The sequence below is a fragment of the Mycotypha africana genome (assembly GCF_025528875.1).
Source record: "Mycotypha africana strain NRRL 2978 chromosome Unknown BDF20scaffold_14, whole genome shotgun sequence".
Lineage (NCBI taxonomy): Eukaryota > Fungi > Mucoromycota > Mucoromycetes > Mucorales > Mycotyphaceae > Mycotypha > Mycotypha africana.
In genome coordinates, this window is record NW_026515738.1 from 209,154 (window position 1) to 236,769 (window position 27,616).

The 27,616-nt window shown below is 40.5% G+C and overlaps 9 protein-coding genes across 9 annotated transcripts; 4 read left to right on the top strand and 5 right to left on the bottom strand.

The window, feature by feature from the left end:
- Positions 1-205: 205 nt before the first annotated feature.
- BDF20DRAFT_829173 (dihydrouridine synthase-domain-containing protein) lies at positions 206-1,431 on the top strand (the record flags this gene model as incomplete). The annotated part of the gene is made up of 3 exons (XM_053078301.1): positions 206-226; positions 304-955; positions 1,034-1,431. 3 exons carry the CDS (start codon positions 206-208, stop codon positions 1,429-1,431), a joined length of 1,071 nt encoding a protein of 356 aa, XP_052931324.1.
- Positions 1,432-1,546: 115 nt separating this feature from the next.
- BDF20DRAFT_790712 (ribosomal protein L34-domain-containing protein) lies at positions 1,547-1,723 on the bottom strand (the record flags this gene model as incomplete). The annotated part of the gene is made up of 1 exon (XM_053076188.1): positions 1,547-1,723. A coding segment is annotated over one exon (177 nt), but the record flags the coding sequence as incomplete, so codon positions are not given.
- A 2,596-nt stretch (positions 1,724-4,319) lies between these two features.
- On the top strand, positions 4,320-6,176 carry BDF20DRAFT_917358 (uncharacterized protein; the record flags this gene model as incomplete). The annotated part of the gene is made up of 1 exon (XM_053084555.1): positions 4,320-6,176. The coding sequence occupies one exon, from the start codon at positions 4,320-4,322 to the stop codon at positions 6,174-6,176; it is 1,857 nt and encodes a 618-aa protein (XP_052931326.1).
- A 170-nt stretch (positions 6,177-6,346) lies between these two features.
- On the bottom strand, positions 6,347-8,720 carry BDF20DRAFT_839966 (P-loop containing nucleoside triphosphate hydrolase protein; the record flags this gene model as incomplete). The annotated part of the gene is made up of 4 exons (XM_053079334.1): positions 6,347-6,433; positions 6,500-6,934; positions 7,046-8,459; positions 8,527-8,720. 4 exons carry the CDS (start codon positions 8,718-8,720, stop codon positions 6,347-6,349), a joined length of 2,130 nt encoding a protein of 709 aa, XP_052931327.1.
- A 444-nt stretch (positions 8,721-9,164) lies between these two features.
- On the top strand, positions 9,165-10,667 carry BDF20DRAFT_899099 (uncharacterized protein). The gene has a single exon (XM_053082652.1). The coding sequence runs from the start codon at positions 9,371-9,373 to the stop codon at positions 10,481-10,483; it is 1,113 nt and encodes a 370-aa protein (XP_052931328.1). The 5' UTR covers positions 9,165-9,370; the 3' UTR covers positions 10,484-10,667.
- A 216-nt stretch (positions 10,668-10,883) lies between these two features.
- Positions 10,884-13,238, top strand: BDF20DRAFT_917361 (transmembrane amino acid transporter protein-domain-containing protein; the record flags this gene model as incomplete). The annotated part of the gene is made up of 9 exons (XM_053084556.1): positions 10,884-11,201; positions 11,353-11,418; positions 11,497-11,545; positions 11,661-11,795; positions 11,876-11,902; positions 12,024-12,335; positions 12,414-12,575; positions 12,668-12,780; positions 12,873-13,238. 9 exons carry the CDS (start codon positions 10,884-10,886, stop codon positions 13,236-13,238), a joined length of 1,548 nt encoding a protein of 515 aa, XP_052931329.1.
- A 1,244-nt stretch (positions 13,239-14,482) lies between these two features.
- On the bottom strand, positions 14,483-15,553 carry BDF20DRAFT_899122 (uncharacterized protein). The gene is made up of 2 exons (XM_053082653.1): positions 15,500-15,553; positions 14,483-15,457 (listed from the first exon to the last, which is right to left on the bottom strand). Exon 2 carries the CDS (start codon positions 15,178-15,180, stop codon positions 14,821-14,823), a length of 360 nt encoding a protein of 119 aa, XP_052931330.1. The 5' UTR covers positions 15,181-15,457; positions 15,500-15,553; the 3' UTR covers positions 14,483-14,820.
- A 1,604-nt stretch (positions 15,554-17,157) lies between these two features.
- On the bottom strand, positions 17,158-18,764 carry BDF20DRAFT_211114 (uncharacterized protein). The gene has a single exon (XM_053074931.1). It carries the CDS (start codon positions 18,646-18,648, stop codon positions 17,284-17,286), a length of 1,365 nt encoding a protein of 454 aa, XP_052931331.1. The 5' UTR covers positions 18,649-18,764; the 3' UTR covers positions 17,158-17,283.
- A 515-nt stretch (positions 18,765-19,279) lies between these two features.
- Positions 19,280-26,303, bottom strand: BDF20DRAFT_839971 (armadillo-type protein; the record flags this gene model as incomplete). The annotated part of the gene is made up of 10 exons (XM_053079335.1): positions 19,280-19,396; positions 19,473-19,592; positions 19,722-19,786; positions 19,900-20,329; positions 20,409-21,237; positions 21,315-22,138; positions 22,215-25,676; positions 25,757-25,883; positions 25,945-26,132; positions 26,241-26,303. The coding sequence occupies 10 exons, from the start codon at positions 26,301-26,303 to the stop codon at positions 19,280-19,282; spliced, it is 6,225 nt and encodes a 2,074-aa protein (XP_052931332.1).
- Positions 26,304-27,616: the final 1,313 nt, after the last annotated feature.

Here is a 27,616-nt window from a genome sequence, read left to right on the forward strand (position 1 = left end):
TTTCGTACAATATCCCAGAACACCTTAACAATTTTTTGATTACCGCTGGGTAGTTTGTCCGCTTCATTCGATCTGTTGAAACTTTAATTGTATTGAAATGCCTTTCCACCTTACAAGAAACACCTTGCTATACCCATATTTACGAAGAACACTATGCACCGTAATTGATAAAAGCAGGCTAAAAAGACCTATCAGTGTAGCACCTATGGTCGATATAACATCACCGGTAAGAAAAGTTCCTTTTCTCCAATAGTATGGCGAAGCAAATGAGGAACCTTGAGAACTGACAGTTCACGTTCAAAGCCATTCTTAGAATTACTTCACATTATAAGTGGAATGGAGCGATTCACGTACTACACTGAAATGGTTCACAGCAACGCCATTTTAAAGCATGAGCCACATCTCGAACGCTTCATTGGGAAGCCTAGAGGTAATGTCGTAGTTCAGCTGGGTGGCAGTGATCCAAAAAACATGGCCCTGGCCACCAAGATCTTACAGGATCAAGGTTATGCTGAAGTGAATATCAACAATGGATGCCCTAGCCCGAACGTACAACATGGTTCATTTGGAGCTGTTCTTATGAAGACACCTACGATAATGAATGATATGTTTAATGAAATGCACAAGGCGAACGTCACTATTCCCGTCACTGTAAAGTGTAGAATCGGTGTTGACGACCAGGAGGACTTGGCTTTCCTTGTGGATTATGTCAAGACTTTGATTTCAAACAACAAAAAACCGCCTATTCACTTTATTGTACACGCAAGAAAATGTATTCTGAAAGGACTAACACCAAAGCAAAACCGAAGTATTCCACCTCTCAACTATGAACGTGTCTATGAATTAGCAAAAATTTTCCCGGATTTGATAATCACAATTAATGGAGGCTTTACGACGACTCATGACATACAAAACGCCCTTCAACTTGTCGATGGTTGTATGATAGGCCGAAAAGGTAAATAAAAATAAAAAAAAGGTTTAAGCAGGGGTGAAGCATGTCGCATCATATTCTAACTTGTAATTTCTCGTACAGTAATGAATGATCCTCTGTTTTTACAAGAAATTGAACAATCGATATACAGAAAACACAAGATCAAACCAACTGAAGAGATTATCAATGAATACCTCAACTATGCTGAAAATCTCTACTTTTTGTCTGAACAGCAAACTACTGAATATGGACTGCCGCCCTTATCACTATTGCTGAAACCACTCATGTCTATTTACAAAGGCAAAAAAGGCCGAATATTTCGTCAACATTTGCAACAACTATTATCCGCTACCACAAAAGCTTCTATAGGTGATTTAAGTTCTATTGTTTTACAATCCATAAGTCATACAAATACGGTCATGAATATGCAGCAGTCATTATCACGGCCGTCAAGTGTCCAAAGTACGTCAATAAAGCTGGAAAGAGGTGTAACAATTTAACACGGTTTATCTATAAATATTTTAAGTTTTGAGGTGTATGTGTGCTTGGGTTGTGCGAGTGTGTGTTTATGTTTTTCGGCCTTTGTTAAAGTATAATTTGTTAAGGATCTGATAATTAATGTGATAAATTCTTTCTATTCTTCATACGACGTCTCATAAGAACACGTCTGCCATTTTTGGTACTGAGACGGTGCAAAAATCCATGCCTTCTTTTACGTACAAGTTGCGAGGGCTGATAGGTATTGCCACGATTGATAAAACGCATTTGTGTAAGATTGAAAGGACTACGAAACGCGCCTAAAGCACTGTCATGAAGGTAATAAAAAAATGAATAATTCATTATATAGATAGCAATTGCTGTTATGTCTTATGTTCATGATACGCACTTGGTATTAGACAGGATATTTGAAGACAACAAATGATTATTCGATCGTGCGGAAACAGAAGCTACTGTCGATGTTGTAGTTGCAGTTGTAGTATTACTGATCAAATTGGGTATATTGCGTAAAGTATTAGTGAAGAAGGATCTTTGAAAGAACATACTTTGTAATGGATAGCTTTTTTAACAAAAGGAAAGAAAAGGTTCCTTGTCTGAATAGCTGGGGTAATAAGATTTGTTACTTCCTGGAAATGGAAATAGACGTCACAAATTAAACCAAATCCGCCTTTAAGCAATTAGGAAGTTCTGCAGAAATATAATTGGACAAAGTTACTTACAGAATCCTAACCGCCAATACGTTTAAACAAAGATTTTATTACATAATATTAATTTCTAAAGCCCAACCGAAGCTACCGAAGCTACCGAAGCTACCAAAGCTACCAAAGCTACCGAAGCTACTCAAGCTACCGAAGCTACTCAAGCTACTCAAGCTACTCAAGCTACCAAAGCTACCAAAGCTACCAACTCAAGCTACTCAAACTACTCAAGCTACCGAAGCTACCGAAGCTACCGAAGCTACTCAAGCTACTCAAGCTACCAAAGCTACCGAAGCTACTCTAGCAACTCGACTGATGAGGGGAGTCGTAGGCGATGGTGAATGTTTAAACAGGAGATAGCGTGGAACTTTTCAAGTAATGACGAGGGATGTTTAAGGCAATAGGTTCGGTGGCCTCCAGGAAGCCAACCCGAACGCCGTCAGATACAGCGGCTACGCTCTTCGCTAGTCATGGGGAGCCAGAGTATAGGGTCTAAGCTGATGCCATCCAGGGCTTGTTTTAGAGTGCTGTATGCAATTGGGTATAGTTTCAAAGACACTTAACTCGCTCGATCAATAATTTGTTGGCTTGCAATGCGATTGATAATGGTTGCAATAAGAGACAAGGTAAGAATATTCTCGCTTGCAATCTTGGGTCGCTTAGGTACATATAAAGATGAAGATGCGTCACGGAAGTGAAATGTGTCTTTCTTTGCTTTGATATGCATCTGATCAAAAGTCGTAAAAAACAGCTTTTTGCTGTGCCTAAGCAGCTCTGAACTGCTCGTTGCTTTCCCTTTCTTCGACTTTCTCGATAAACCATGATTCCATCCTCATCAACAAATTCCAATGAATTCTGATTTCTACATTGGCCATGTTCTCCTCCTCATCTTCGTTCTCGTCAATTTCTTTCATTTCTCGCTCACATACAGCCATCCACTCAATGTTGTTCTCGCCAAAATAATACTCAGTCCAAGGGAAGATCATTCGCTGAAGTTCAATTGGTGGTGATACGCTGTTTCTTGCTAATCCGAAAGGCTTATACCAGAAGTCAGCCATACCTCTTGCGAACTGCGATGGAAGTTTTCCCAGGTATCGAGTCTCCCAGCTGCTAAGACGATTCTTCCATCCTCCTCTACGCTTGATCAGATCAATAGGCATACCTAGAGCTTCAGCCTCCCCTGCACCAGCATGGCGTCCACCATGGGTCAGTCTAGTTGTATGGATTGTTTGATCTAAGAGCGCTTGTTTTGCAGTCTTCTATTGCGAAACGCCACTCAAAACTTTTCTCTGGGTTGCGACCTCCACGCAAAACCTTCCAATTATGCCATCTATATTCTTTCAAGAAATCACCGTTGTTCTTTAAAAAGAATGAATTAGTGCTCCTTCTAGTAAGATACTGAATTCTTGTGAACAAATGAGTTACCTGAGTAAACTAAACATAAAAAAAAGCAAAAGCACTGAAAGGACATCTGAAGAGGTTTTCATGGCGCATTGCACAAGCAAATTTTACTTCACTTTCTATGAGCGTCTTGCCTTTGTCTAAGCTAAATACTAAAGCTACAGACTTCCCTTATGCTGTTTCTTTGGTATAATAGTACAGAAACAGTCAGCAAAATTCAAATTTTTGAGATCGTGAACCCGAAGTAGCATTTGGTGGCGCGACGAAATGGAGAACATCTCGCGTAGGGCTGTTTAGCTTTCAGAGACCCAGAAGCTTTTCAAGATTCTAATGATTCACCGGATTCGTATGAATCATGGATAACGAGATGGGCAGCTCTATCCGCGTTGGTTTGCACTTGATCGTAAATTAAATCATCTGTTTACTTCTCTAGAAAGCTCCTGCAAAATCTATAGTTTGATTAACTCACCCTCTCAAGTATTATTAACTCGTACCTACCATATTTGAAAAAGTTGTGGGCAAAAATGGGGGCATTTCATTGGGCGATTATCAATTTTATTTTTCCAAAAATAAAAGTTAGGACACGACCCTGGGGTAAGAGGAAGAGAGTCGGAATTAAACCTCCTTGATTTCCTATAAAGACTTTCACGTTAGTGGTCCTATGGGCAGTAATGGCCACTCGCGCTTGTATTTGTTCTAGAAATTACAGCCTATTAGTGAATAGATCAGTTAACCAATGGCTTGTACAAAATGCACATTGGCCACAACCCTTGGTGAAAATCGCGCGATCGATGTCCTTTGTCGCTAAGGTTGATGTCCAACAGACATTGAAGAACACAGTTCAGCACAAACAGAGAATCAACGCACCTATTCGACTACCAAAAACCCCAAAGAAACGTCAAAAAACACCAGGCAGCAATTATTCGCCTAACAAAGCCATTTTACGAAAGAACTTTAGCCGTCTCCTTTTAAAGCAGCAGCCCTTATTGGAAGGTCAGCCTATTGAGCCAGCTACTGTCTATGCAGAAATAGCACGACTGCCCATGAAAGAAATATGCGACATCTTTTTTGTTTATCTCTACAAGGGTAAAACATATCGTCGATCCAGATCAATCTTTTTGAAAGCAGCCAGTTATTGGCCTAACGACGCACTTGCTCAATTTTTCAAAGAAAGCGCAAGTAGGCATATGCAATTTCGCTTGGATTTAATGAATCAAATACTTATACCAAGATATATCAGAAGCAAGGATTTGAATATAATATTGCAAGCTTTACCTATACTACCCACATCGTCACCGGAAAGGGCGTCCATGGTCCCCACAACTTCCACTTCCGCTGCCTATAGTAATGCTTTGCCATTGTACAATGCAGCTTTGAATGCAACACAAAAGTCAGGAGAATTCGAGCACATGGAGCATATATTTCAGCTGATGCAAGAACGGCATATACCACTAGATGCAGCATCGTATAATATTATGATTGACGCCAAGCTTACCAGCCATAAAGATTCATTATTGCCGAAAGATATTTATGATGGACTATTAACCAAACTGTTCGTACCTACACAAGCAACTTTTCATATATTTATAAAGCACGATATTGAACGGCAAAATTGGAAACATCTGGCATTCTGGTTAGACACTATGAAAGAACACCAGATGAAGCCCAATCGAGTTACCCATCGCTTGTTATTCAAAGCACTTGCTAAATACCCAAACGAAACCGTTCTTATCGATTTGATAGATCGTTTGACAGTATCCACAACCACCTCCGAGTCAGAAAAGCAATCATTTCCAACGTCTTTATTGCAAGGTATACCAGAAAATGCAGCAGATATATTACAGTCAGCGTACAAAGTAAGCCAGCCTATTTATGCATTCAACTTGCTGTTAAAATTTCTGTGCGAAAAGGGTAGTCTAAAATTAGCAAAACAAGTTTTGGATATGATGAGCAGTATCGAGGCTCTACCAAAACCTGATATGGTCAGCTTCACTACTATGTTCCATGGTATTTTACGACATAAACATCATATAGATATCGATCATGTGAACAGTGTATACGATGAGTTGAAACAACAAGGAAAGCATAGCAATGTTCTCCAAGCAGTTACTTTTTATGGAACTCTGAAATCTAACAATTATCAAAATGTAAAAGAGGTCTTGAATAAGTTTGAGTCATTGCTAGGGAATAGTCAAACGCACTCTATCCAAGATAACGAAGCAAACGAAAATGACGCAGAGCAGACAGAATTGGACGCAATGACTATCTACAACATGATGATTGATTTTTATTTCGTTCATCATCATAAATCAGAACACCTTAGAGACAAGATACCAGTCGAAGTGTTCAATCTTCTACATGAAGCAACTGAACGAAAGGGATTACGCCCTGATGTATCAACTCTCAACATTATGATTCGTGGTTTAGCTTTGTTCCATGGTGATTTGATTGCGGCAGATAAACTGTTACAAGCATTCGATAAAAAAGGTATAAAGATGGACGAGAGAACTTGCTGGTATTTGGTCAGTGCAGCCTTTAGAAAAGGCAACATTTCTACTGCAATTCAGTACATCAAAAACTACGAAAATATGGGTGGTTCAATCAAGGGATCTGGCCTGAAGGACCTCAGGAATACTTTATTAAAGTAATTGCTAAAAGTTTTTACCAAAATACTGTAAATATTATTATACCTAAGTATAGTTTTCTATTTTATTTATATAAAAAATGAGAGTGTTTAATAGACCAAATAGCCTTGGCATGAAATTATATTACTTCTCGTTTATATGTAGCTAGTATATTCTTTGCCATTCAGACAAAATTACTTTCTATAGACAACAGACGTGCTTCCATACTTGAATTGTTCCTTCTTCAATTTCATCAGTTCTTCTGCCGTGAATTGTCGAATCTACCAAGTAAAAAGTGATCATCAGTACTATTGTACATACACATTACTTTCAACGACCTGCTTTACCTTGTATGTCTCTCTATCAAATTTGTATGGTATCGAACCTAGTGTGCCATCGAATCGATTCTTTTTTATATCAATCGATCTTGCATTGGTTTTCGATTTTTGGAGGATGATCACGTTATCAGCTTCCTGAGTGACTTTGGCACTGCCGAAAATGGAATTGATGTCTAATTCATCGCCACTCCCATTATCTTTCCTGGGATGCACCACGAGAGTAACATGAACATCTTGTTGTGTAGCAAAGTTTCTAATTTCTGCAATGGCATTGTCTTGTAAATCCCATTTATCCATTCCATTCATATGTTGCTGCGAGAGCATAAATTGTAGATTGTCCAGAATAATATGACGAACATCGTACGCGTTAACAGCATGCTGACAAGCTTTCAGTACATCCTTAATGGCTGTACTACTGAAGAACTTTAAAAAGTACAACGGTAACTGGTTTTTATGACCAAAGAAGAAAAAAAAGTTTAAAAAAAAGAGAGAGAGAGAGACTTTAGTAACATTACCTCCAAAGTGCTTATATATCAGTGATCAACCCTTCTTTACCTGCTCAAATTGATTCGCAACTTTATCAAACTCTTCTGGATGTAAGCTCAAATCTTTTCCTGCAAATTGGTACAGCATCTTCTTTGCTAGTCGCTTATTCATAATTTCAAATGATCCCCATAACGTTGGTACGCCAGATTTACAAAAATCTAAGCTTAGCTGACTGATAATGGTCGTTTTGCCCACACCTGTGGGACCTGTCAGGATGGTTAATTCCCCAGATCGATGGCCTTTTATGATTTCATTCAACTGCGGTATATCGTTACATTGAACACCTTTTGTTTGTTCAGGGTGCAAAATTTCATTATAGACCTCTTCACGAAGGTCATGGAAATCAACAATCTGATCGTGCTTGATAGTCCTCACACCATTTTCTAGAATAGATTTCAAATCTCTATTTTGAATAAGCGCATCATGTGCGTTCAAAGGGCCTTGTTGATCTCCCTGTCGTGTATTGACAATCATGCATCGATGCTCCCCTATTTTACGTGCGAATCGTTCAGCGGCAATTTGCCCATCCACATCGTCATCGAGCCATAAGTAAATACGTTTAAAACGGTCTAATAAAGGCAGAATAGACTCTTGTAGCTGATAGTTGCTAGTAGGTAGTGATACTGCTGGAATGCCCGTTGTTTGGTACGCGGCCATGGCATCCAATTCTGTTCGTGCCAGAACAACAGTATCATCTTTGTATGATGCTAAATGATATCCAAAAAGGCCTGCCTTACTTTCTTTGCTTGTCGCTGGAGGATCGATTTCCTTTAACTGTTTTGGATTCTGTAAGTCGCATAATTTGAATCTTATGGTAGACGTTTTGAATGCCTCGTCTTCATAAGTCAAGGTGGTTTGAGGAAAAGTTAAATAAGGCTGATTATCTACAAAAGTCACGCCTACGCCATAAGCATTTAATGTATCTTGCTGTATCAGATGTTGCTTGTTAATCTGTGCTAATAGTTCTCCATTTTCATGGAGGGTTTTCACAAACTGATCCAGATCCGCTGGTGATCTTGACAATTCCGAATTTGTTTTGGACAAAAGACTGGTTGTAGGTAAAATACTAAAATTGTTTTCTGTCGTTGCTAGTTTTATCTTTTTTGAAAGTGTTCTTGAGAATTCACTAAAGGATCCTTTCGATTTGCAAGTTGTACATTTATAGGTCCCTTTCTGAAGATCGACATACGCAGCAAAACTGTTCTTACGCACTTTAATACAGTGAGGACAGTTTGTTAGGACAATATTTTTTTCGGTTGTTGGAATAGGATTTTGTTGATGATTGTATAGAAAATGCATTATCTTTGTTTTCAAGCTACTATTAGCTTCTGTTGCTGACCGTGTTCCGCTGGTTGAGATAGGAGTTAAAGCTGGCTTTTCTATGCTAGCAGCTGCTTGACTGGCATAGCGTAAAGGTGTTATCCTTTTAAAGGGTATATGTGGTTTATTGTGACAAATTTGTCTATTTGCACAAAGGACGATTGGTATACAACGTTGTTTCGCTGACCTGAGCATATGTATAACGAACTTGAAGTTTAAGGGGGGAGGCAAAATGGTATTTTTCTATTATGGTGATTTTTCTGTGGCTTTTCAAAGACCGATCAGTTTCGTTCCTGAATACTTCTTCTGCTAGCTCAACTCTCCAATTTGCACAAGAGGCTATTCTTTCAACGAAGGTTTTCATATTTGAAGAAACTAGGCACAAATTGTTGTATTTGTTTATGTCTTTGATAGTGGTTACTGACCCAATTATTTATGATGGATAAAGTACACTTTGAATGCATCAGATATAACGAATAAAAAAACCATTACGATATTGTATCTAGCATTGTACGTCTTTTATTTTACTCTATCCTTCTTCACCTCGCTTATTTTGAGACCAAAGAAGAGGAAGAAGAAGTTGCCCAGCATAATGACAGAAACAGGTTTGTTCAACGTGTGACACTGTGGATACTGTACGAATGAAGAAGAGCTATATTTGGAAGAAGGTTAAATTTCTGTTTCCTCACCTTTGATTGTTGTTGTTTCTGTACTTATCTTTCTGCCAAGTCGCTCATTGTTGTACTGCCCTGGTTTTCCCTTTTTCTCGCTTCTTCTCATTTTCTATACTTTTTTGTCTTTTTTTTTGGAGTAATTCGAACTTCGCATTACGCCAGTGACATCACACATGTCTCAAGATTCTACTCAGACATATAAGACTGATCCATACAGAGCAGGTAACAGAAAACTTCCGCCAGGCCCAGGTAAATCAATATATTTAAGTTTTAAGAGAAGAAAATTGGAAGATATGGATAGGCTTGTATTTCGATCACCCTATGCTAAAAGAAAATCACAATGCCTTTCTATCTTTCGGTATCAATATCAGAATATGATTCGCCGACCCTGAGTTCTGAACATCAACTCTATCACTCAAGGTCGCCATCAGAAAGTAGTACTGCCAGACTTGCGGCACCTAGCAATACACTTTTGGGGTATGAGGAAATGGATACATTTGAACAGCAAGATCCATATGCTGCTCCACGATTCAAAAAGAAGAATAAGCATGACAACAACGGATTTAAAAAGAGGGAACTGCTAAACTACCGTGGCATTGAGCAGCAGCAGCAGCAGCAACAACAACAACAACAACCAGTAGAGGAGGAAAAGCGAGCCAATTCCTATTTGCCTTACTCAAACCATCCCTATTCTAATCATGGACCGGTATATTTACAGGATGATAGCCAACAAGCAGCGAACAGAGGTCCTGTAGGATCAATGCTTCAGGATAATATAGTGATGGACATGTTGGATGAAAGCTACTATCCAAATACCGGGAATGGCATGGGCAAAGAAGACGGCAAAGAATTAAGCGATACAGATTTTGACATTATACCTGTGAAAAAGAAAAAAAAACCATGGTGGATAAAGCTAGGTATAAGCGGTAGAAAACTGGTATTCATCGCATTTGCATTTGTGGCGGTAGTGGCTGTATTGTGGTATTTTGTCTGGCCCAGAGATCCAACGTTGCAGTTCCTGGAAGCAGGGTTGGCAGACGGTACAACAGCACATTATACCTCCACTTCCATGGAAGCGATCTGGAGCGTGAACTTCACTGTGCTCAACTCTGATAATTGGATACCTACCAACATACAAAATTTTGCTGTCAGCGTGATTGAAGATAATTCAGGGGAGACGTTCGGCACAGGCAATTCAGGGCACCTTATGTTGAAGCCACGATCCATAGACCAAGTGGTCAGCATACCTATTTACATCAACTTTACCCGTTCTGCAGATAACCAAGCTCTCAAGACTCTTTTGGGTGCATGTTCGGTTATTAACCAGGACCTCGCCTCGCCTGTGCCTAGACAAAGTCTCAGTATCACATTTAGAATTGTTTATTATATAGCTGGTATTGTTTGGCATACTGTATCAAATGTATCACCTATCTCTTTCTTCCAGTGCCCATAAGTCTGTAGTCTTCTTTTCGTCATTCGTCAGTATTTATCTGAATCATCTTCTTTTAATAGAATAAAGCAAAACCAACGCATACCCTTCCTCTTAGAGCATATGTTTATTATTGCGATCAGTACATGCATATTTGTAAGTGTCTGTCTTAAAAACCGAAATAAAAGAAAGATTTCTGTGCTTCTTGTCGTGCTTTGTTTCCTTTTGTATCACTCTTGCAGAGTTTAGACTCATTCTTTCTAGACTCCTGATGTTGTTAAATAAATTTCACCACAATACAGACGTTCTTCTTTCTTATTTCTTCTTCTTTTTGAAGTATTTTTTTGTATACAAAAGGAGAAAAAAGAAAGAACCTTCCACTATCATCCGTCCCCTTTTGTTTGATGCCAATATCAAAAACGTTATGACACACTCAGTATATCATCATGGTATTAACTCTCAGAGAGAGCTAGACGCTCACAATCTACAGCAGCAGCAAGAGATTTATGAACAACAAATAACTAATGAGCAACGTATTTTGCCGCCGAATTATAACGAATTTGAATTTGAGGATAACGATTTCAATGATACCCAAGAAGAGCCATTACTACAGCAATTAGGACGAAGAGATATTGATGAAGATCAAAATAGCTACTGTTATAACAGTGATGAAGAATCAGACACGATAGAGCAAAAATCATACAAGCTACCTTCTGACGGTGGAACAATTTTCTCGAGCTTTGTATGTAACACTTTATTCGATGTCCCCTTCTTTTAGTTTGTCCGTTTCTGGACACTTTAATATGGAAGACAGCTTTCTTTTTTTTTTTTTATTTTAACCAACACATGCTGTAATATTTATGCCGCTGGTTTTTATTTTATTCCTGTTATAGCTCAATATGGCAAACAGTATCATCGGAGCAGGCATTATTGGCTTACCATTTGCATTTAAAGAGGCTGTAAGACAATCAAACAAAAAAATTAATGTTGCATAGAAACAGAGAACTTACAATGTAGTTCTATGACTGATCTAACAGGGTTTTTGGACAGGCATAGTATTTTTAGTTGTTATCACTGTGATAGTAGGTAGGAGGAAGAGAAGCAGAAAAAGACTGTGGTTTTTTTCTTTTTAGCCGTGATTGGGAAAGAAGATAATTCCTATTGACACTTTATGCGATTGGCATGACTCTATCGTTCTTAGACTGGACTGTGCGATTATTAGTTTTCAATGGAAAGTTGGCAGGCCGATCAACGTATCAAGATTTAATGGAATTCTCATTCGGCCGACCTGGACTCATTGCAATATCTATATTTCAGTTTGCCTTTGCTTTTGGAGGTAACTTTGCAAGCATCATTCCTTTCTAAGTGCCTACGATATTAAAAGGGAAAGCGGCCTTTGCCTCATTCAACTCTTAGGTATGTGTGCTTATTGTGTTATTATAGGTAAGACTCTTTTTTAAAGACTATGACTTATACCTGATCAGAGAAGAAAGTCATCGTGTAGGCCTAAATTGGCAAAAATGATGAACTGATAAAATGAAGTTAATCACTGCGACAACATTAGGTGATACTATTCCGCATGTCATTCGATCATTATACCCGAGCATTGTTCAAACACCTGTTTTGTGGATATTTGGCGACAGAAAACTCTGTATTTCATTCTTTACATTAGTCGTATCGTATCCACTGTCATTGTACAGAGATATCTCAAAACTGGCAAAAACAAGCGCGTTGGCTTTGATCGCTATCATCGTCATTATTATTGGCGTTGCTATTGAAGGGCCTAGAACTTCCTTAGAAATCCGGGGTTCGAGCGATTTGATGTTTAATGTGGTACACAACGAAGTATTCCAAGCCATTGCAGTCATTAGTTTTGGTATGAGCATTCTATTCTGAAAAAAGGGGATAATAATAACGCGGCTAATAATCAAGATGGATTAACAAAAACTTAAAGCATTTGTTTGTCATCATAATAGCTTTTTGATATTTGGATCATTGAAACAACCTTCGCTCAACCGTTTTGCTATTGTTACTCATTGGAGCATGGCCATCGCTTTCTTTGCGTGCTTTGCATTAGCAGTATTCGGATACGTGATATTTACAGACAAAACAGCCGGTAATATTCACAACTATGTCTGTTAGAATCAAAGAAGGATGTTGAAGAGCTCACTACTTTGAAATCCTTTTGACGATGCGCTCTATGTATAGGCAATATTTTGAACAATTTTCCTTCGGATAACTTTCTCATCAACATTGCCAGATTGGCTTTTGGTTTAAATATGTTTACAACGATTCCTTTGGAAGCCTTTGTATGCAGAGAGGTATTTAAAACGCATGTCTTGAGACTCTCATTTGGTTATCCATATTACTAACCATTCGTTCCTTTGACCCCTCTACTATTGTCTCCTACAAGGTGTTGGAAACATTTTACTGGCCCAATTCACCGTTTGACAAAACCCGGCATTTCCTTATCACTACAGCATTGATTCTGATAACATTGACTATATCCTTATTGACGTGTAATCTTGGTATTGTATTAGAATTGACAGGTGCTTTTTCTGCGACAGTATTGGCATTTGTTCTACCACCCTTGTGCTATTTAAAATTAGCTGGCGGGTCCTTATTTGAAAAGGGAAAGATTCCACATTGGCTATGCATGTGCTTTGGTATTTTGGTGATGGTTGTTAGTACCTTTTATAGTCTGCAAAAGATTTTCATGCCACCGGATCTTCATTTGGCAGGTGAAGATGGGACTACTGTAGCACAGACTTGTAGTTAGAAAAGAAGCCATCAACGCGTCTCTCTTGCAGAACAAAATGCCACCCAAAACAATTCATTCATGAATGCTTAACAGTCATCAAAAAATCCATCATTTGAATTCTCGCCGACGAGAAAAAAGAAATGGGACCCACTTCATTGTCTAGAATACGTGGTTGACCAATCACATCCATGCCATATATTTCCCATAAACAGATTCCACATTGGTTACTCTATTCGATAGTCATTTTTTTTAAAGAAAAATAATTAAACAAAAACTGCAGGTTGGGTAGATTGTGTTATAATACACCAAGTACTTGATTCATCCTTAGTCAAGCTGTACTAAGCACTTCTGAGCTCTTTTTAGCTTTATCTTTACTTTTTTCCTTGCAATGGAATATGGCATAGATCAACCTTGTTTTACTTTCCTTTTACCCCAAAAATTGACCCTTATCTTAAACGTTCATGTTTCATAATAGATTGTAAAAATAGGACCCAGTAGGAATAAGCTTTCGAAATACAGTATTTGACGTACTCTTTTCTTTAGGACGATTTCCATTTTTATTTCAGACATTTACAAAAAAAATTCAGACAATTTCAAGTTTTTATTGGACATTTTTTTTTTCCTTTTAAAATTCAAAATGACTGTCCCTATATTTTTAACACGATGTCACATTTGCAATGATCATAATTTTTACAATAAACGCAAATATAGAGACCATTATAAATCAAAGCACTCTATAATCATCAAAACGACAAACCAAGGAAGGCCACCCAAACAAACAAAATCCACACGATCAGTGTTTGAGCAGCTGTGTTGAAATCAACATATTGTAAATAGCTTAGCCTTACAAATATAATGTCCCACCGACTATATTAGGGGTAAGGCAATGCAATTTATGATAAAAGCAATGTAAAATCAATTGAGCTTCAAAATGTGTAACTGAATGTAAGATTGATGAATGATATAAATACGTTGTGAGACTACATGTGACTCTGCTGGACAGATGTAATACCGTATAATGAGTTAGAATAGCGAACTTGTATTGTGTGATCTGAGCATATTAACACTTAATAAAAGATAAAGTTAATAAGTGGAACAAAGAATTCTACAGATAGAAATCATTACACGCTTTACATTTGTCTTTGGAGCATATTGCACTTCTTAAACTAAAATTAAATTTATTCAAGATCATACATATTATTATCAATCGTACATGTAATATAGATAGACTCCTCCTTGACCTTTTAAACTAAAAAAAGACCAATAAACACTACAAAACAGTCTCAACGTATTCTATACAAGTCTTTCCATCTAAAACCTTTCTAAAACCTTAAAGCACCACATGTGTATAAAGCCCATATAATTGTAGATATGGAAAAGATAATTTCTTTATACTGGAATAAATTCCCCAAGAGTACTTTCAGTTTATTCCATTTTATAACTGTTTATTTTTTTAGTGAGAACCCCCAGTTTCTCCACAGCAGCTCTAGTTTTTGAAAACGATATTCATTTATTTTAAGGTTCAACAACAATTAACCCTCATTGCATATGTGATATGAATTTAACTTTATACAATTTTCATGAGTCTACACCTGTATTTTTACTTTTTGAAAAATTGAAATAAATCGTTAAAAGCTGTTGCCAATGAATCGTTTGCTGAATTGATGTAAGGTTGGTGAAGAACAGCCAACTTTTCTAAAAGAGGATTCAATCCAGTATCTCCAATGATGCTTAGAGACTGTTGTTTATCACCATAAAGCTTGAGAATTTCGCTGATGACTTTTTCGATTTCTTTATTGCCACTTGACAAACCATTTTCTACTACATTCTTACTCAATCTTCCTTTGTCACCTGATTGCAAAACATTATCAGCGATACTTGAGAATATTTCGGCAGAAGGACATCGACCACGGTCAAAGTTTGATAACGTAAATATAGAGTATGGTTGGCACTGATGCATTCTAGTTACAAAACCAGACGCACAACACAATAATATGTTGAAGGCGACTCAAAATGTGTGCCCACCTGTCTTAACTGATCTAAAATATTATAATTTGTCACAGCTTTGGCATCTTTATTCTCTGCTAACTTCATGGCTTTGTTGAGAGCATATTCATCGATGTAAATTCTTGTTGAGAAAGATTCTTCTAAAGTTTCCAATTTGAATGATGTAGATGTGATATTTGTGGTTGTTTTATGCTTAGTGAACGCGACTCAATAATTGAAAAAGACTGAAGGTGGATCCATCCCACCTTCAGTCCTTTTATTGTACACTGAAAATCAAAGAGGGGAGCGTTCATGGCAAACTGAATGTTTGTATTTGACAACAAAAGAAAGAAGGAAGAGAGAAAAAAAAAAAATAAAAACAAAAAAAAGGAGTTAAATACTCGTTCCTGAAATTATCATCCAGTAAGAATGCAGCATTAAATATACGCATGTCTTTAGAATACAAAGTGACGTGTACAGGTGTTATTATGATTCTATGATCTTAATAACAAGTCAAATGCTTGAAAGTGTGTCTAATTTGTCTTTATATATTATAGGAGGTATGGAAATACCACAGCTTCTACACCTGATTTGTGCGCACCCCACTGGAATACGGCTTGGCGATAAGCAAACTGAACAGGACAAATTATATGAAACTGGACAACGTACAGAACAAATGCATTCGCAGGATATTTGGTAGGTCACTTCGATCCTCTGTCAAGATAATGCGTCCCTTAGCCAACTTACCCTCAATGCGAGAAAGAGCCTACGCTCTCCAGGCTAAATTCCTGTTACGATCACAAACACTCCCAGATGATGCCCTACTGTGCCTATTGCTGCCGTATGTACAACAACCAAAAAGCTCTTCTATCTGGAATCAGCTCTCTCGTACACCTCTCTGGCAAAGAACCAAGGAAAACGCCCCGACGATGGATCAGAAATATCTCAAACAGTCCCTGAAAGACTTTTGTACAGAATCACTACAAGCAATGCAAAGCGCCCCCAACAAACTCTAAGCTCATATCAGTCTGTCGCCCAACAGTAAGTTTAGATCCCATACTATGGCTCCCAAGACAAGAGAAGAAAGAAGACGATGTCTTCGTTGGCGGCTTGGTTGGTTACCTAGTGGTAACACCACCTACTGCATCCTGCACCCCTCAGCATTGTTCACAAAGACCCACTCAATCCAATGCCTGAATATGCACTCGCGTTTGTAGCAACCACAGCAAATAGATGATCCCCCTTTCGCATCTTCTAAATCAGCTACCTAACTACCCGCCTCGACAACCTACGATAAAACATCAATGGGAACACCAATGGCCGATCCTCTGCTACATACTATATGAGCTAGACTATCTATTCCACGTCAAAGAACCCCCACCCTTGGATGTTGCTCTAGGATCTTTACTGCTCCAATGGATGTCTCCTTCTCATCACTCAACCTTGTGACACACTCGTTTTTACCCTTGATCTTAAAGGGCTTTTTAGATACTTTTATAAACAGTCGGATCTGCCTCGGGCCATTTTTGGTGCTCATTGGGTTTCAAATACAATAAAAGAATTCTGTTTAACGTATTGAATTAAACAACTCAGACTGGTTTCTAAATTAGACTCATTGTTGAAAAACGTATGACGACTTGAATATAGGATTCATAAACCGCTGAACGAACAATGTACCTAATTTAATATTGCGTTTCATTGTCATCGTGTTTTACTATTAAATAAGTAAACAGTATAATACACGTTGCTTTTTTTATATATAGAAAATGTCATCTCCAACTGATGATAGGGAAGCAAACATAACTCAACCCGGTCCACCCGGAGCACGTTTAACGACCAAACCACTGGAAGACGAGGGCCTTCTTTTCCTCGGTAACAAATAAAAAAAAAAGGGCCAAAGAAGGCGTTAGAATAAATTTTACAAATCATGATGTATTTATTTATAAAGGAAAAAAAAAAAAAAAAGAGATATGCTATGAAAACATAATAGTTATCAATCATGGATTAGATTAGTATATATAGTTACTGTTTAGAATAAAATAAAAAATAGGGGTTTGCGATTTAAGTGAAGATTGTATTATAAGTAGAAGGCAGTGAGAGCAACACACAGCAAAGTGAAACCTAAAGCAGGTGCCTTAAAATTGGCAGCATTTTGATCATTGTTTTGGTTGCCGTTATTGTCTTGGTTGCCATTATTGTCTGGGTTGCCATTCTTGTCTGGGTTGCCGTTGTTATCTTGATTGCCATTATTATTAGGGTTGCCATTATTGCCTTGGTTGTTGTTATCAGGTGCAGGAGTAGCAGAAGCTGATTCAGTAGGCTGAGAAGCAACAGTGGTAGAAGTGGTTTCAGTCGTTTGTGCAGAACTTGTTTGAGAGGCACTGTCTGTAGGTTGTTGAGTAGAAGCTGATTCAGTAGGCTGAGAAGCAACAGTGGTAGAAGTGGTTTCAGTGGTTTGTGCAGAACTTGTTTGAGAGGCACTGTCTGTAGGTTGTTGAGTAGAAGATTGAATTTCTCTATTATTATCTGAGTTAGTAGGTTGTGCAGAATTGGAAGGTTGGGAATCGGTGGGTTGAACACTTTCAGTGGGTTGAGCACTTTCAGTGGGTTGAGCACTAGAAGGTTGATTAGGATCGGTAGGTTGAGCACTAGAAGGTTGATTAGAGTCAGTAGGCTGAACACTTTCAGTGGGCTGGGCGCTAGAAGACTGATTAGGATCCGTAGGTTGAGCACTTTCAGTAGGTTGAGCACTTTCGATTGGAGCAGAGGAGGAGGCACTGCCAGTAGGAACAGGAACAGGAACAATGCCACCAGGAGTAGTGCTGCTAGGAGCAGGAGATGAAGCGTTGGGATCAGCAGGTGCAGATGAGGAAGGAGCAGCATCAGTGGTAGTGGGAGCAGCAGAAGCAGGAGCAGATGAAGAAGGAGCGACGGGGGGAGTGATACTTGAGGAAGTAGGTTGGACAGAAGGATTCTTTGAAGGAGTGATAGTTGTGGTCACGGTAACGACCCTCCTGGAGGAGTGAGAGCTGGTAGCATGAGTAGACATTTGAGAAGAAGTGACAGCACTGTCAGTAGAGGCAGGAGCACTCGTGGGCTGAGCAGAGCTAGAAGCAGCATCCGTAGGGCTAGGCGTAGCTGAAGAGGTAGCAGAAGGGGTTTCTGATGAAGAAGAACTTTGCGAGTCAACTTGATGGAGACAGCCGTTATAACAATTCAAATCAGTGGAGCTACATGACTTGACACACATCACTACAAAGGAAAAAGTGGGCGGAAGGGGGGTTTGTAAAAAGTGAATAAGTACGCTTATGCCCGTCATAAATGAAACACACCATCCAATCACAGACACACCAACAAGATTAGCAATGCTATTACTTACTACACTTGGTAAGACACAAGGTATCGGAAGGGTTACAAGCACAGGGTGCGGAAGCGAAAGCATATTGAGCACCTAAAGCAATGGCAGCAAGCCCAATGAATGAGACCTTCATATTCACTTTTTGACAGGTAAATAAATAGAGTTGAACAGAAAGGGAAAAAAGAAGAGGAAAGCTTATTGTATTAGAAACCTCATCCTTTATACATAGTCTTTTTCAATGGGTCAACAAAAGTATCAGTTTTTTTCGTTCGGAGCTGTTTAACATGTAGCTTCTAGGTCGATCTCTTTTGCTTTAGTCAAAAACTCAAAATGAGAGACAATGTGTGAGTGTGTATGATGATAGGTACGATGAGCGCCGCTTTATGCCGCTTTTGTACATTAACACCCATTTTTTGGTGGACATTCTGAAACACCCACCTGCACCGGTCATCATCGTTCAGGTTCATGTATTTTACACTACAAATAAACATGTATGGACGTATTCTCGGGTTGTAAACTCAGGGTTCACACTTTTTTGCGTACCAACGTGAAAAAAGAAAAAACAAGATTTTTCTGTCACTCAAAAACTGTCATGGGAATAGATCCGTGCATACATCCCTATTGCCTATTTTGATGCTAAAAAAGCGCCTGTCACCTTGCCAATTTTATAGATAGATAGAGATATATACAACACAATCAAGGTGTTTCATGCTTTTTATTGCCTATCTGAAGAGGAAGCAGCAGAATGGATGACCTGCTTCATTTTAGCTATTTTATCCTTAAGCGCCTGTTGTCTATCGGTTTCTGTCTTTAATGAACCTTGATAGTTATCCTTTTTAGAAGATTCGAAGAAAAAAAGTTTAATAGAAAGAGCAAAACAGCTTTGCACAGCTCTTTTCTTATTTTACCTGAAACAGGCTCGGTTGTCTTGTTGAAGCTGCTTGAACCAGTGACGCGTCTTGTGCTTGTGATACAGTGTTTGAAGTAGTCGTTAAACCAGCATTGACAGACGTGGTACCTTCCTCAACCTAAAAAAAGAAAAAAAGAGAGTTTCCCGCATGTCAATTAGGTACAAAAAATCCAAAGGATCGGTCCCCTTTCATTTTTTAAAAGCCAATTTTCACAAACAAAAAAAAATAATAAATGAGAGGGTTTACCTCTGTTCTATAACCGAATTTCTGTTGTAACCTTAGTAATCTTAATTTGATTTCTGCTGTATCATCTGCGGGTCAAGGGTATCAAAAAAGCGTGGAAGGGGGGTTGAAAAGAAAGAATAAAGAGAAAATGAGTTGCGGTTCAAACATCACATGGCTAAACGTCTCTTTTTGGTTGTACCTGAAGCGCGTGAATCCAGTCTTTTTTGTAAAAGCTGTTGTGGATGAGAGATAGACGAGGGTCGCACGGGTGGATCCTCCATCCCATGTCTTTCCATAGGTGATGGTGACTGTGGCTGTTGCTCTTGTTCCCAGGAGGAAGGACTGGTGGCCGTAGCAGAACGTTTCGAAGAGGATGAAGTGGTTGTGACCGTGAAGATCTGTGAATGTCGTTCCGCCGTAAAGCGTGATACATTGGCTGCGGCTGAAGCCACTGCGGCTGAAGCTTCTGAAGCCGCGGCGGCGTGTAGTTCTTCATCCTCGGCTTCCAAGTTGGATAGACATCGTTGTATATAGCTTTTGAAAAAGGGCGTTGTTTGATTCAAAAACACTTTGACGCGTGATTCGGCGTTGGGGTATTTCTTTTGAAACTCATAAAGTTCAATGACACCCTGTCAAAAAAGAAAGGTTTAGGAGATGAAAAGACCCTCATGGTTTACTGCCTTTTCCCCTCGTTTTATGTTTTCGTACCTGTTTGGTTAATTCACGATCACCAATCTTTCTAAAAATCTTGGTCAACATCAGATTGAGCTCATATTCGGATGGATAGGCACTCTTTTGATGGTGGGTAGGTGGTGTGTCTATTTGCATTGGTTGTACAGCTGGATGTGAGTGCACAGGGGATGCGTACTTGGTATCATAGAGTCCATCGGAAGGAGGTTCGCCTTCGACGGTGGATGAGTGATGGGAAGCCAAGGAAGGGGATCGATGCAGTGTTTCGGATGGATAAGGGGACATGGAGGAAGGGCGATCCATCGATGCATGTCGAGAATGGGACAAGTAGTGATGATCAGGAGAAGCGTGCTGTTGTGGTGGTGGTGGTTGCTGCTGAGGGGAGGAGGGGGGTGGTGGTTGCATGGGCGATAAAGAGGATTCTGTCGATGGGTGTGTCGAGGCCCCTTTTCTTCGACAGGCTTCCAACATGTGATGGAGATAAGGATACACGCTGCTCTTTTGTGGCTCTGAGATCAAGGACAAATGCTGAAAAATGTTGGGACCCAATCCATTGACGAGTTCTAACAAGAGGGTCTTTACTGTTCGTAACGGCATTTCACCGAGCGGGACATTGTCGGCTGCTCTACGTTTCCATTCGGCAGGTGGGGTAGTAATGAAAAATTCATTAATCTCAAACAAAAGATGGTCTGGATTTAAACTGTTGGTTCTGAGACTGTCTTGGATGGTTTTGGCCAACTTCCATAAACATTTCATAATCAATTCTGTGTATTTCGTTTGAAGCGAATTAGGCTGATCATGGGGTCGTAGTTTCGAAGAAGCATCATTTAAAATGGTCAACAGTGCACTATGAGAATAAATGTTTTTGCGATGAGTGGACGGTCTCTCTGCGGGGAGGGGGGGGGGGGTCGTGCGTGGGGTTACCTTAAAGTGACATTGCGTGAGCTGTTTTCCAGAATTTTTACCATGGCGACATTGAGGGCTTTGGATAATTGTCCGCCGGATTCTACAGAAAGCATATTTTGATCTAGTAAACGGAAAGCCAATTCGTTGAGTAAATTATGCAATGCTTCATGAGGAATGGACTGAGCCACAGCTTTGTTGGAAAACAATAAAACAAGGGCGTTGACCAAATGTTTGCATAAACGAACCGACATGGGTTGACGGCTATCCATATTGGAATAGGCTAAACGAATTTGGAGGGCAATGGCCATGATTAAACGCGAGATTTCCTGTTGAATAAGGTCTGGATGGCTCAGCAGCATTTTATCCAAGTTTTTCAGTGCTTCTATACTGGAGGGAGCATCGCTACTGGTGATTTGAGGAATCAAGTAATCGAGGTAATCCCGTTGACTATCATAAGTGGTAGGCATGGACTGCTGCTGTTGTTGTGGTTGTTGTGGTTGTGGTTGTTGTTGTTGATATAAATTTGATGGAGGCAATGGCTGGTAACGCATGGGGGGTGCATGACGTGAAGAAGAAAGGGGTGGGTCAGGTAAACGACGTCCATGATCATCGGCCATGTCTTCCATGGGGTCAGAGTCGGGTATAGTGTGATGGCTATGTACATAAGGCTGACTCACGCGTTTGGGGGTCGCAATACCGCTACGTGCTTTACCACTACTACCAGGCTTGCGTGGTAATGGAGGGAGGGAGGGAAGGGGATCCACCTCCATTTCTTCTGCTTCTTGTTTAGCACGCTGTTCTTTTTCTTGTTGTGCCAATACACTGGCCGATGGTTTTGTACGCTACAGAGATAAAACGTGTGTGTGGGGTGGTTAAAAAAATGAAAAAGGTAGACCACTCCTCCTCACTCTCACGTACCTTTAATCGCTCTTCCAACATGCTCTTTTCTTTCGCACCCAGTTGGGTCATGTATTTCATGACAGGATCCCCCATCAAGATATAGGCTTGAGCAATTGCAGCCAAGGCGGCATTGCGGACACCTGCATCTTTATCGCCAATGTGGGTGGCGACAGCTGGTAAGGCTTTCTGGGGCAGCATGACAGACATACCATGGGTTTGAATCAAGCTGCCGACTTGTTCCAAGCATTCAGCGCGTGCTTTGGCATTTTTAGAACTCGCTGTTGAATCCAACAGGTAGTTGAACAATTTGGGAGGGGGATAGATGTTGCAGATGGCGTGGAGAATGTGACGGATACGTTTACGCATCACTTCTTTTGGGTCGCCTACTTTATGGATGAGGAAGGGCAGGAAAGAAGCGGCTTCATATTCAGACAAGGGACAGCTTTCTTGCTCCATCAGCGTGACCAGGTGCTGGGTCATGTCGAGACATTGGATGAGCATGCTGGTGTTGGTGTCATAGAAGCGTAGGGTCAAGTATTTAAAGATCAAATCGGCATTGGCTAAAAAGCGTTGTCGGATCTCACCTGGGTCGAGACCGTATTTGGCGTCACAGAGATCCGGGGCCTCGAGACACGCGTTGAGCTGCGTGAGGCCGTTCAAACGATCCTTTTCAGCGTACTGACTCTTGCTGAACAACAAAGAGGTGAGGTCACGACTGAAATGAGCGTCAAAGAGAGAGTGTAAGCGGTCCACGAATTCGGGCGGGGGCAGATCAAATTGCCATCGAATTTCTTTCTTGGCGCGCATGAGCTTGGCACGAGGATCATGCGTGAGGATGGGGGGAGAAGCAGCGGTGGACGTGTCTGCTGTTGTGCCTGCTTGTGATCTTGCTGGAGAGGTAGTGGAAGCTGCAGAAGAAGAAGAAGGAAGGGTTCTTTTTTTGGATAAAGAAGGGGTGGTTGCTTTCATCCGATGCGGGAGGGTGGTGGTAGTGGTGGTGGTGGTGGTGGTGGCGGTCGATTTCATAGGATCGACATCAGCTGACGCTGGACGTGGTTTAGAGGGTGGTGGTGCTGTTGATTTGGAGGCCATGGAGGAGGGGACCTTCTTTTTCAGGGCGGGGGACGTGAGGGTCTTTGCAGGTGCGCGTGAGGAGGGGGAAGCTGAAGCAGGTGCACGTGCACGTGCGGGTGTGGGTGTGGGTGTGGGTGTGGGTGTGGGTTTTGCCTTTTTCGTGGCAGGCCTTGCTTTGACAGTGACCTTGTCACACACATCCTTGATTTTTTTCATTTTGATATCGTCCAAGCCTTCGGTAAAGAGGAGCATGGGTTTTTCACCGATGAGTTTCATGAGGGTACCCAAGCCTTCTGCGGCAGCATCTCGCGCATGGGCATCGCTATCGTCCAAGAGCTTTTTCAGCATGTCGGCAAACACTTTGATCTCTGTTTTGGCAGGCATTTCTTTCACTTCTCTGAGTCGTCGTGAGATCAGTTTAAAGATTTCAGCGCGTACTTGAGGATTCTTATGGTGCGAGGCTGCTGTCACATCTTCCACGAGGTCCGACAAGGGAACGGTAGCAAAGACGGCGTTGAGGCCGTTGGTGAGCTGTTCTAGCACAGCTGGTTTTCGTTCTTTGAGCTTTTCAATCATGGCGGGGGCTACGAGAGGCTTGTATTTGGCAAAGTCGGCGCGTAAGCCAGTGGCGATGGACTGAATACACTGAGCGGCCGTCGCGACCAACAGGACGTTGGCATCATTGATACGTTGTGCAAGCGCTGTCATCAGTTCAGTATAATCAATGTCCAGTATCTTGGGTGTTTTGGCTTGTTCTGCGATGGCTTCCAAGGCCTCTTTTCGTTCCTGCCATTTTTTCGAGACGAGTAATGCGTAAACGTTGGAAGGTAATTTTTCGGTAATGTCTTTTGGATCTGCTAAATCGTAAGGGTCCATTTCAAAGTCCATGTCGTCGTTTTCTTCTTCTTCTTCTTCTTCGTTCTCTTCTTCTTCTTCTGTCGTCGTCGGAGCTGCTTTGTGTGTTGCTGCAGAAGGCACGGCGGAGGGCGGGAAAGGTCTCGTTTTGGCCGCTGAAGAAAGAGCGGGTTTTTTTAAATGACCCGCGCCTGCCCATTTGCTGGGTGGTTTTCTTTTCGGTGGTGAGGAGAGGTGGGGCGGATCGATCGATCGATCGATGGCCATAGGGTCTGCTGCTGCTGCTACTGCTGGAGCGGGTGCTGATGAGGTTGGTTTTTTGAGAGGTGCAGCAGGCACCTTTTTCTTCTGCGCGGGGGCCGCCGACTTGAGCGGTGCTTTTGGTTTCGATGGGGGTCGTGCAGGTTTTTTCGCCGAGGTCGCTTTGACCGTAACATGGTCGCATACTTCCTTGATCTTTTTCATTTTGATATCATCTAATCCTTCGGTCAAGAGGAGCATGGGTTTTTCACCGATGAGTTTCATGAGGGTGCCCAAGCCTTCTGCACCGGCGTCACGGGCATGGGCATCGCTATCGTCCAACAATTTTTTAAACATGTCTGCAAAGGCTTTGATCTCTGTTTTGGCAGGCATTTCTTTCACTTCTCTGAGTCGTCGTGAGAGCAATTTGAAGCATTCGGCTCTGACTTGAGGATTCTTGTGTTTTGAAGCGACAGTGACATCGTCGACGAGTTCCGACAAGGGAACGGTCGCAAAGACGGCATGGAGGCCGTGGGTGAGCTGTTCCAGGACGGCTGGTTTTCGTTCTTTGAGCTTTTCAATCATGACAGGCGCAAGGATGGGCTTGTATTTGCTAAAGTCGGTTCGAAGACCGTTCGCGATCAGTTCCACACAATGCGCGGTGGCGGCGACCAGCAGCACATTGGCGTCATTGATACGTTTGGCGAGGGCCGAGATGAGCTCGCTGTAATCGGTGTCCAGTATCTTGGGCGTTTTGGCCTCCTCTGTCAATGCGTCCAAGGCTTCTTTTCTTTCTTGCCACTTTTTCGAGGTGAGTAATTCATAAAAGTTGGAAGGGAGATGGGCTGTAATATCTTTGGGATCAGCGAAATCGTAAGGATCCATTTCTTCGACTTCCATCTCCTCGTCGTCGTCTTCTGCTGGGTCTGCTGTGGGCTCTTGCTCTTCCTCTTCCTCGTCGTCTTTTTCGTGCGCTTGTGCCTGCTCTGCTCGAATGAGTCTCTCAGGGACGGGTTTCTCTTTGGGTAAACTTTCAAATGCTTTTTCCAAATCTTTGAGCTGTACAGGTTTCAATGAGGACAGGCTGGGCAAGAGTGCTGGACCGATCCAACGATACAGTTCTACCGTCAACTGGAACGTTTCTGCGCGTACATTTTTATCGGTGTGGCCAAAGAGTTTCGGTAGCGTTTTGATGATGGGTTTTGGACTGACTTTGTGTATGCCGAATTGACGGACAAGCTCTTTTAATACCAAGACGGTTTGCGTGATGAGTTTGGGTTGTTTTGCATTGGTACCAGGCAATACAAGTTCCTATGAGGGAGAGAGGAGGGGAGGGTTTAGGAAAATAACAATCCAAAGGGGGACCCTCTTATCATGGTGGTTTACGTTACAATCACTGGATTCGGTGTATCTAATTCTGCATAAAGTAAAATGGTATCTGTTGCTTTTTGCTTGGCACCTGCTTTCATGGCACTTAGACCTTTTTCGACTAATGCAGGTATAATCACTTCACGTGTGCTAGGGGAAAATAGTGATGAGAAGCGGGGGCCTTTTTTTTTTTTTTCTACATGTTTTTTACCTTGTGGCATTCGGTGCATTGGTAACGTATTCGAAAAGGGCTGTTAAACCAGCTTCTTGAGCTACAGCATTAGGCTCAATGACGAGTTTCTTTAAATGAGGTTCATAGGTATAGAAATCGGAATCGTCCACTGTTGTATGGAATAGTTTTGTTAATTCTTCACAAGCTGAAACACGAGCTTTCCATAACTGCAAAAATCGAGAGAAAGGGTCGAAAGGGTTAGACTCTTTCTGAAGGGTTTTTTTTTTCGCGCGCTGACCCGTTTTTTATTCAATTAAAAAAAAAATTTTATTCACTTTATGTTGTAATCTCTCAATAATGGATAAAGAACTGAAATCTTCTTCTTCTTGTCTATCCATTGAAAGTAAAATGAGGTTTGAATGATCCAACTGAAATTCACAAATGGAGGTTGGGTTTTGTTGGGTTTCCAGCAATATTTAAAATGCAAAATCAAAGAAATAAACAAGAAAGTGCTGTAATGTATGTGTCTGTCGATGTGAGATGGAGAGAGAGATACGAAAAAGAAGGCACCCACACAAACTTTGGTTTTTTTTTTTTAAGGCACCATAGAAAATAAGAATGCGGATGTTTAAATTTTCTGTTTTGCATGCAAATAACGCAACTATACAACAAACACGGTTTTTGATCTCATTTAGAAAGTTAGTTTTTTTTTTCGCGTCGTTTGTCAGATGAGCTACAAAAAAAAAAAAAAAAAAGTAAAAGGAAAAAAAATGTTGTCAATGATAAACTGCACCGTACGACACAAAAAGTGAAGGAAAAGAGGCGGGTAAAAAGAGAATGAATACAAGTTCAAAGTTAAAAAAGTAAAAAAAAAAAAAACCAACCACACTGAGCCCATCGTGATAAAAAAGAGAGAAGCGGTTCACAGAAAGGACCACGAAGCAATATCATTGTTTTTTTTCCACAAAGAAAAGAAAAAACCCAATGTGGGCTTCGTGCGAGCATACCCCCTCACTGTCTTTTCTCCCTGAAAACTAAAAAAAAAACTCACACTCCCCTATTTCCAATGTACTTTTATTAGAGCTCTCATCATCCCCTTCTATTAAAGAAACATGGCTTGACGGCAATCAATATATCTTTAATAATCAAAAGCCCAATGATGAACGTATAGTCAAGTTCTCGCCACGTTTATTTCGTTCTCAATGGCAAAATAGTGTACATGGTTCTTTTTTTTTAAAGGAGTTGCTGTGGTGGAGAGTTGGAGCAAATGTTGTCAATGATATAATCTTTATACCCCAACTTTTTTTTTTATAACGAGTTTTTTCCCAAGTAAAAAGACTCGCAACTTTCGTGACTTGGATTGATTGCATAGAAACTGCAATAAAGCAAGTGATAAACTTGAACTTGTCAATATAAAAAAAAAGATCTCAAGGACATGAAAAAATTCGCACTTTTTATTTTTTTTTTTTTTTTTGTCTACAGCCATTTATTGGAAAAAAGGAGACACTACCAACCGTGGAATGTTGAAAGAACACAAAAATATTGGGGATTATTGCTTCTAAGGAGGAGGGAAAAAGCGGTAGGCGTTTTGTTGGTTCAATGTATTTTGTCCCATGAATAAGACACGAGTTCTCTTTTCAGCAACTCACCAAAAAACACAATGAAAAACCATGATCTCAATGGAACATGCAGGCGCCAAAAATAGAAAAAA

Coding starts and splice junctions, on each gene's coding strand:
- BDF20DRAFT_899122 (XM_053082653.1), bottom strand. CDS start 15,180: ATGCATCAGTGCCAACCATACTCTATATTTACGTTATCAAACTTTGAC.
- BDF20DRAFT_211114 (XM_053074931.1), bottom strand. CDS start 18,648: ATGCTTTCGCTTCCGCACCCTGTGCTTGTAACCCTTCCGATACCTTGT.
- BDF20DRAFT_899099 (XM_053082652.1), top strand. CDS start 9,371: ATGCCTTTCTATCTTTCGGTATCAATATCAGAATATGATTCGCCGACC.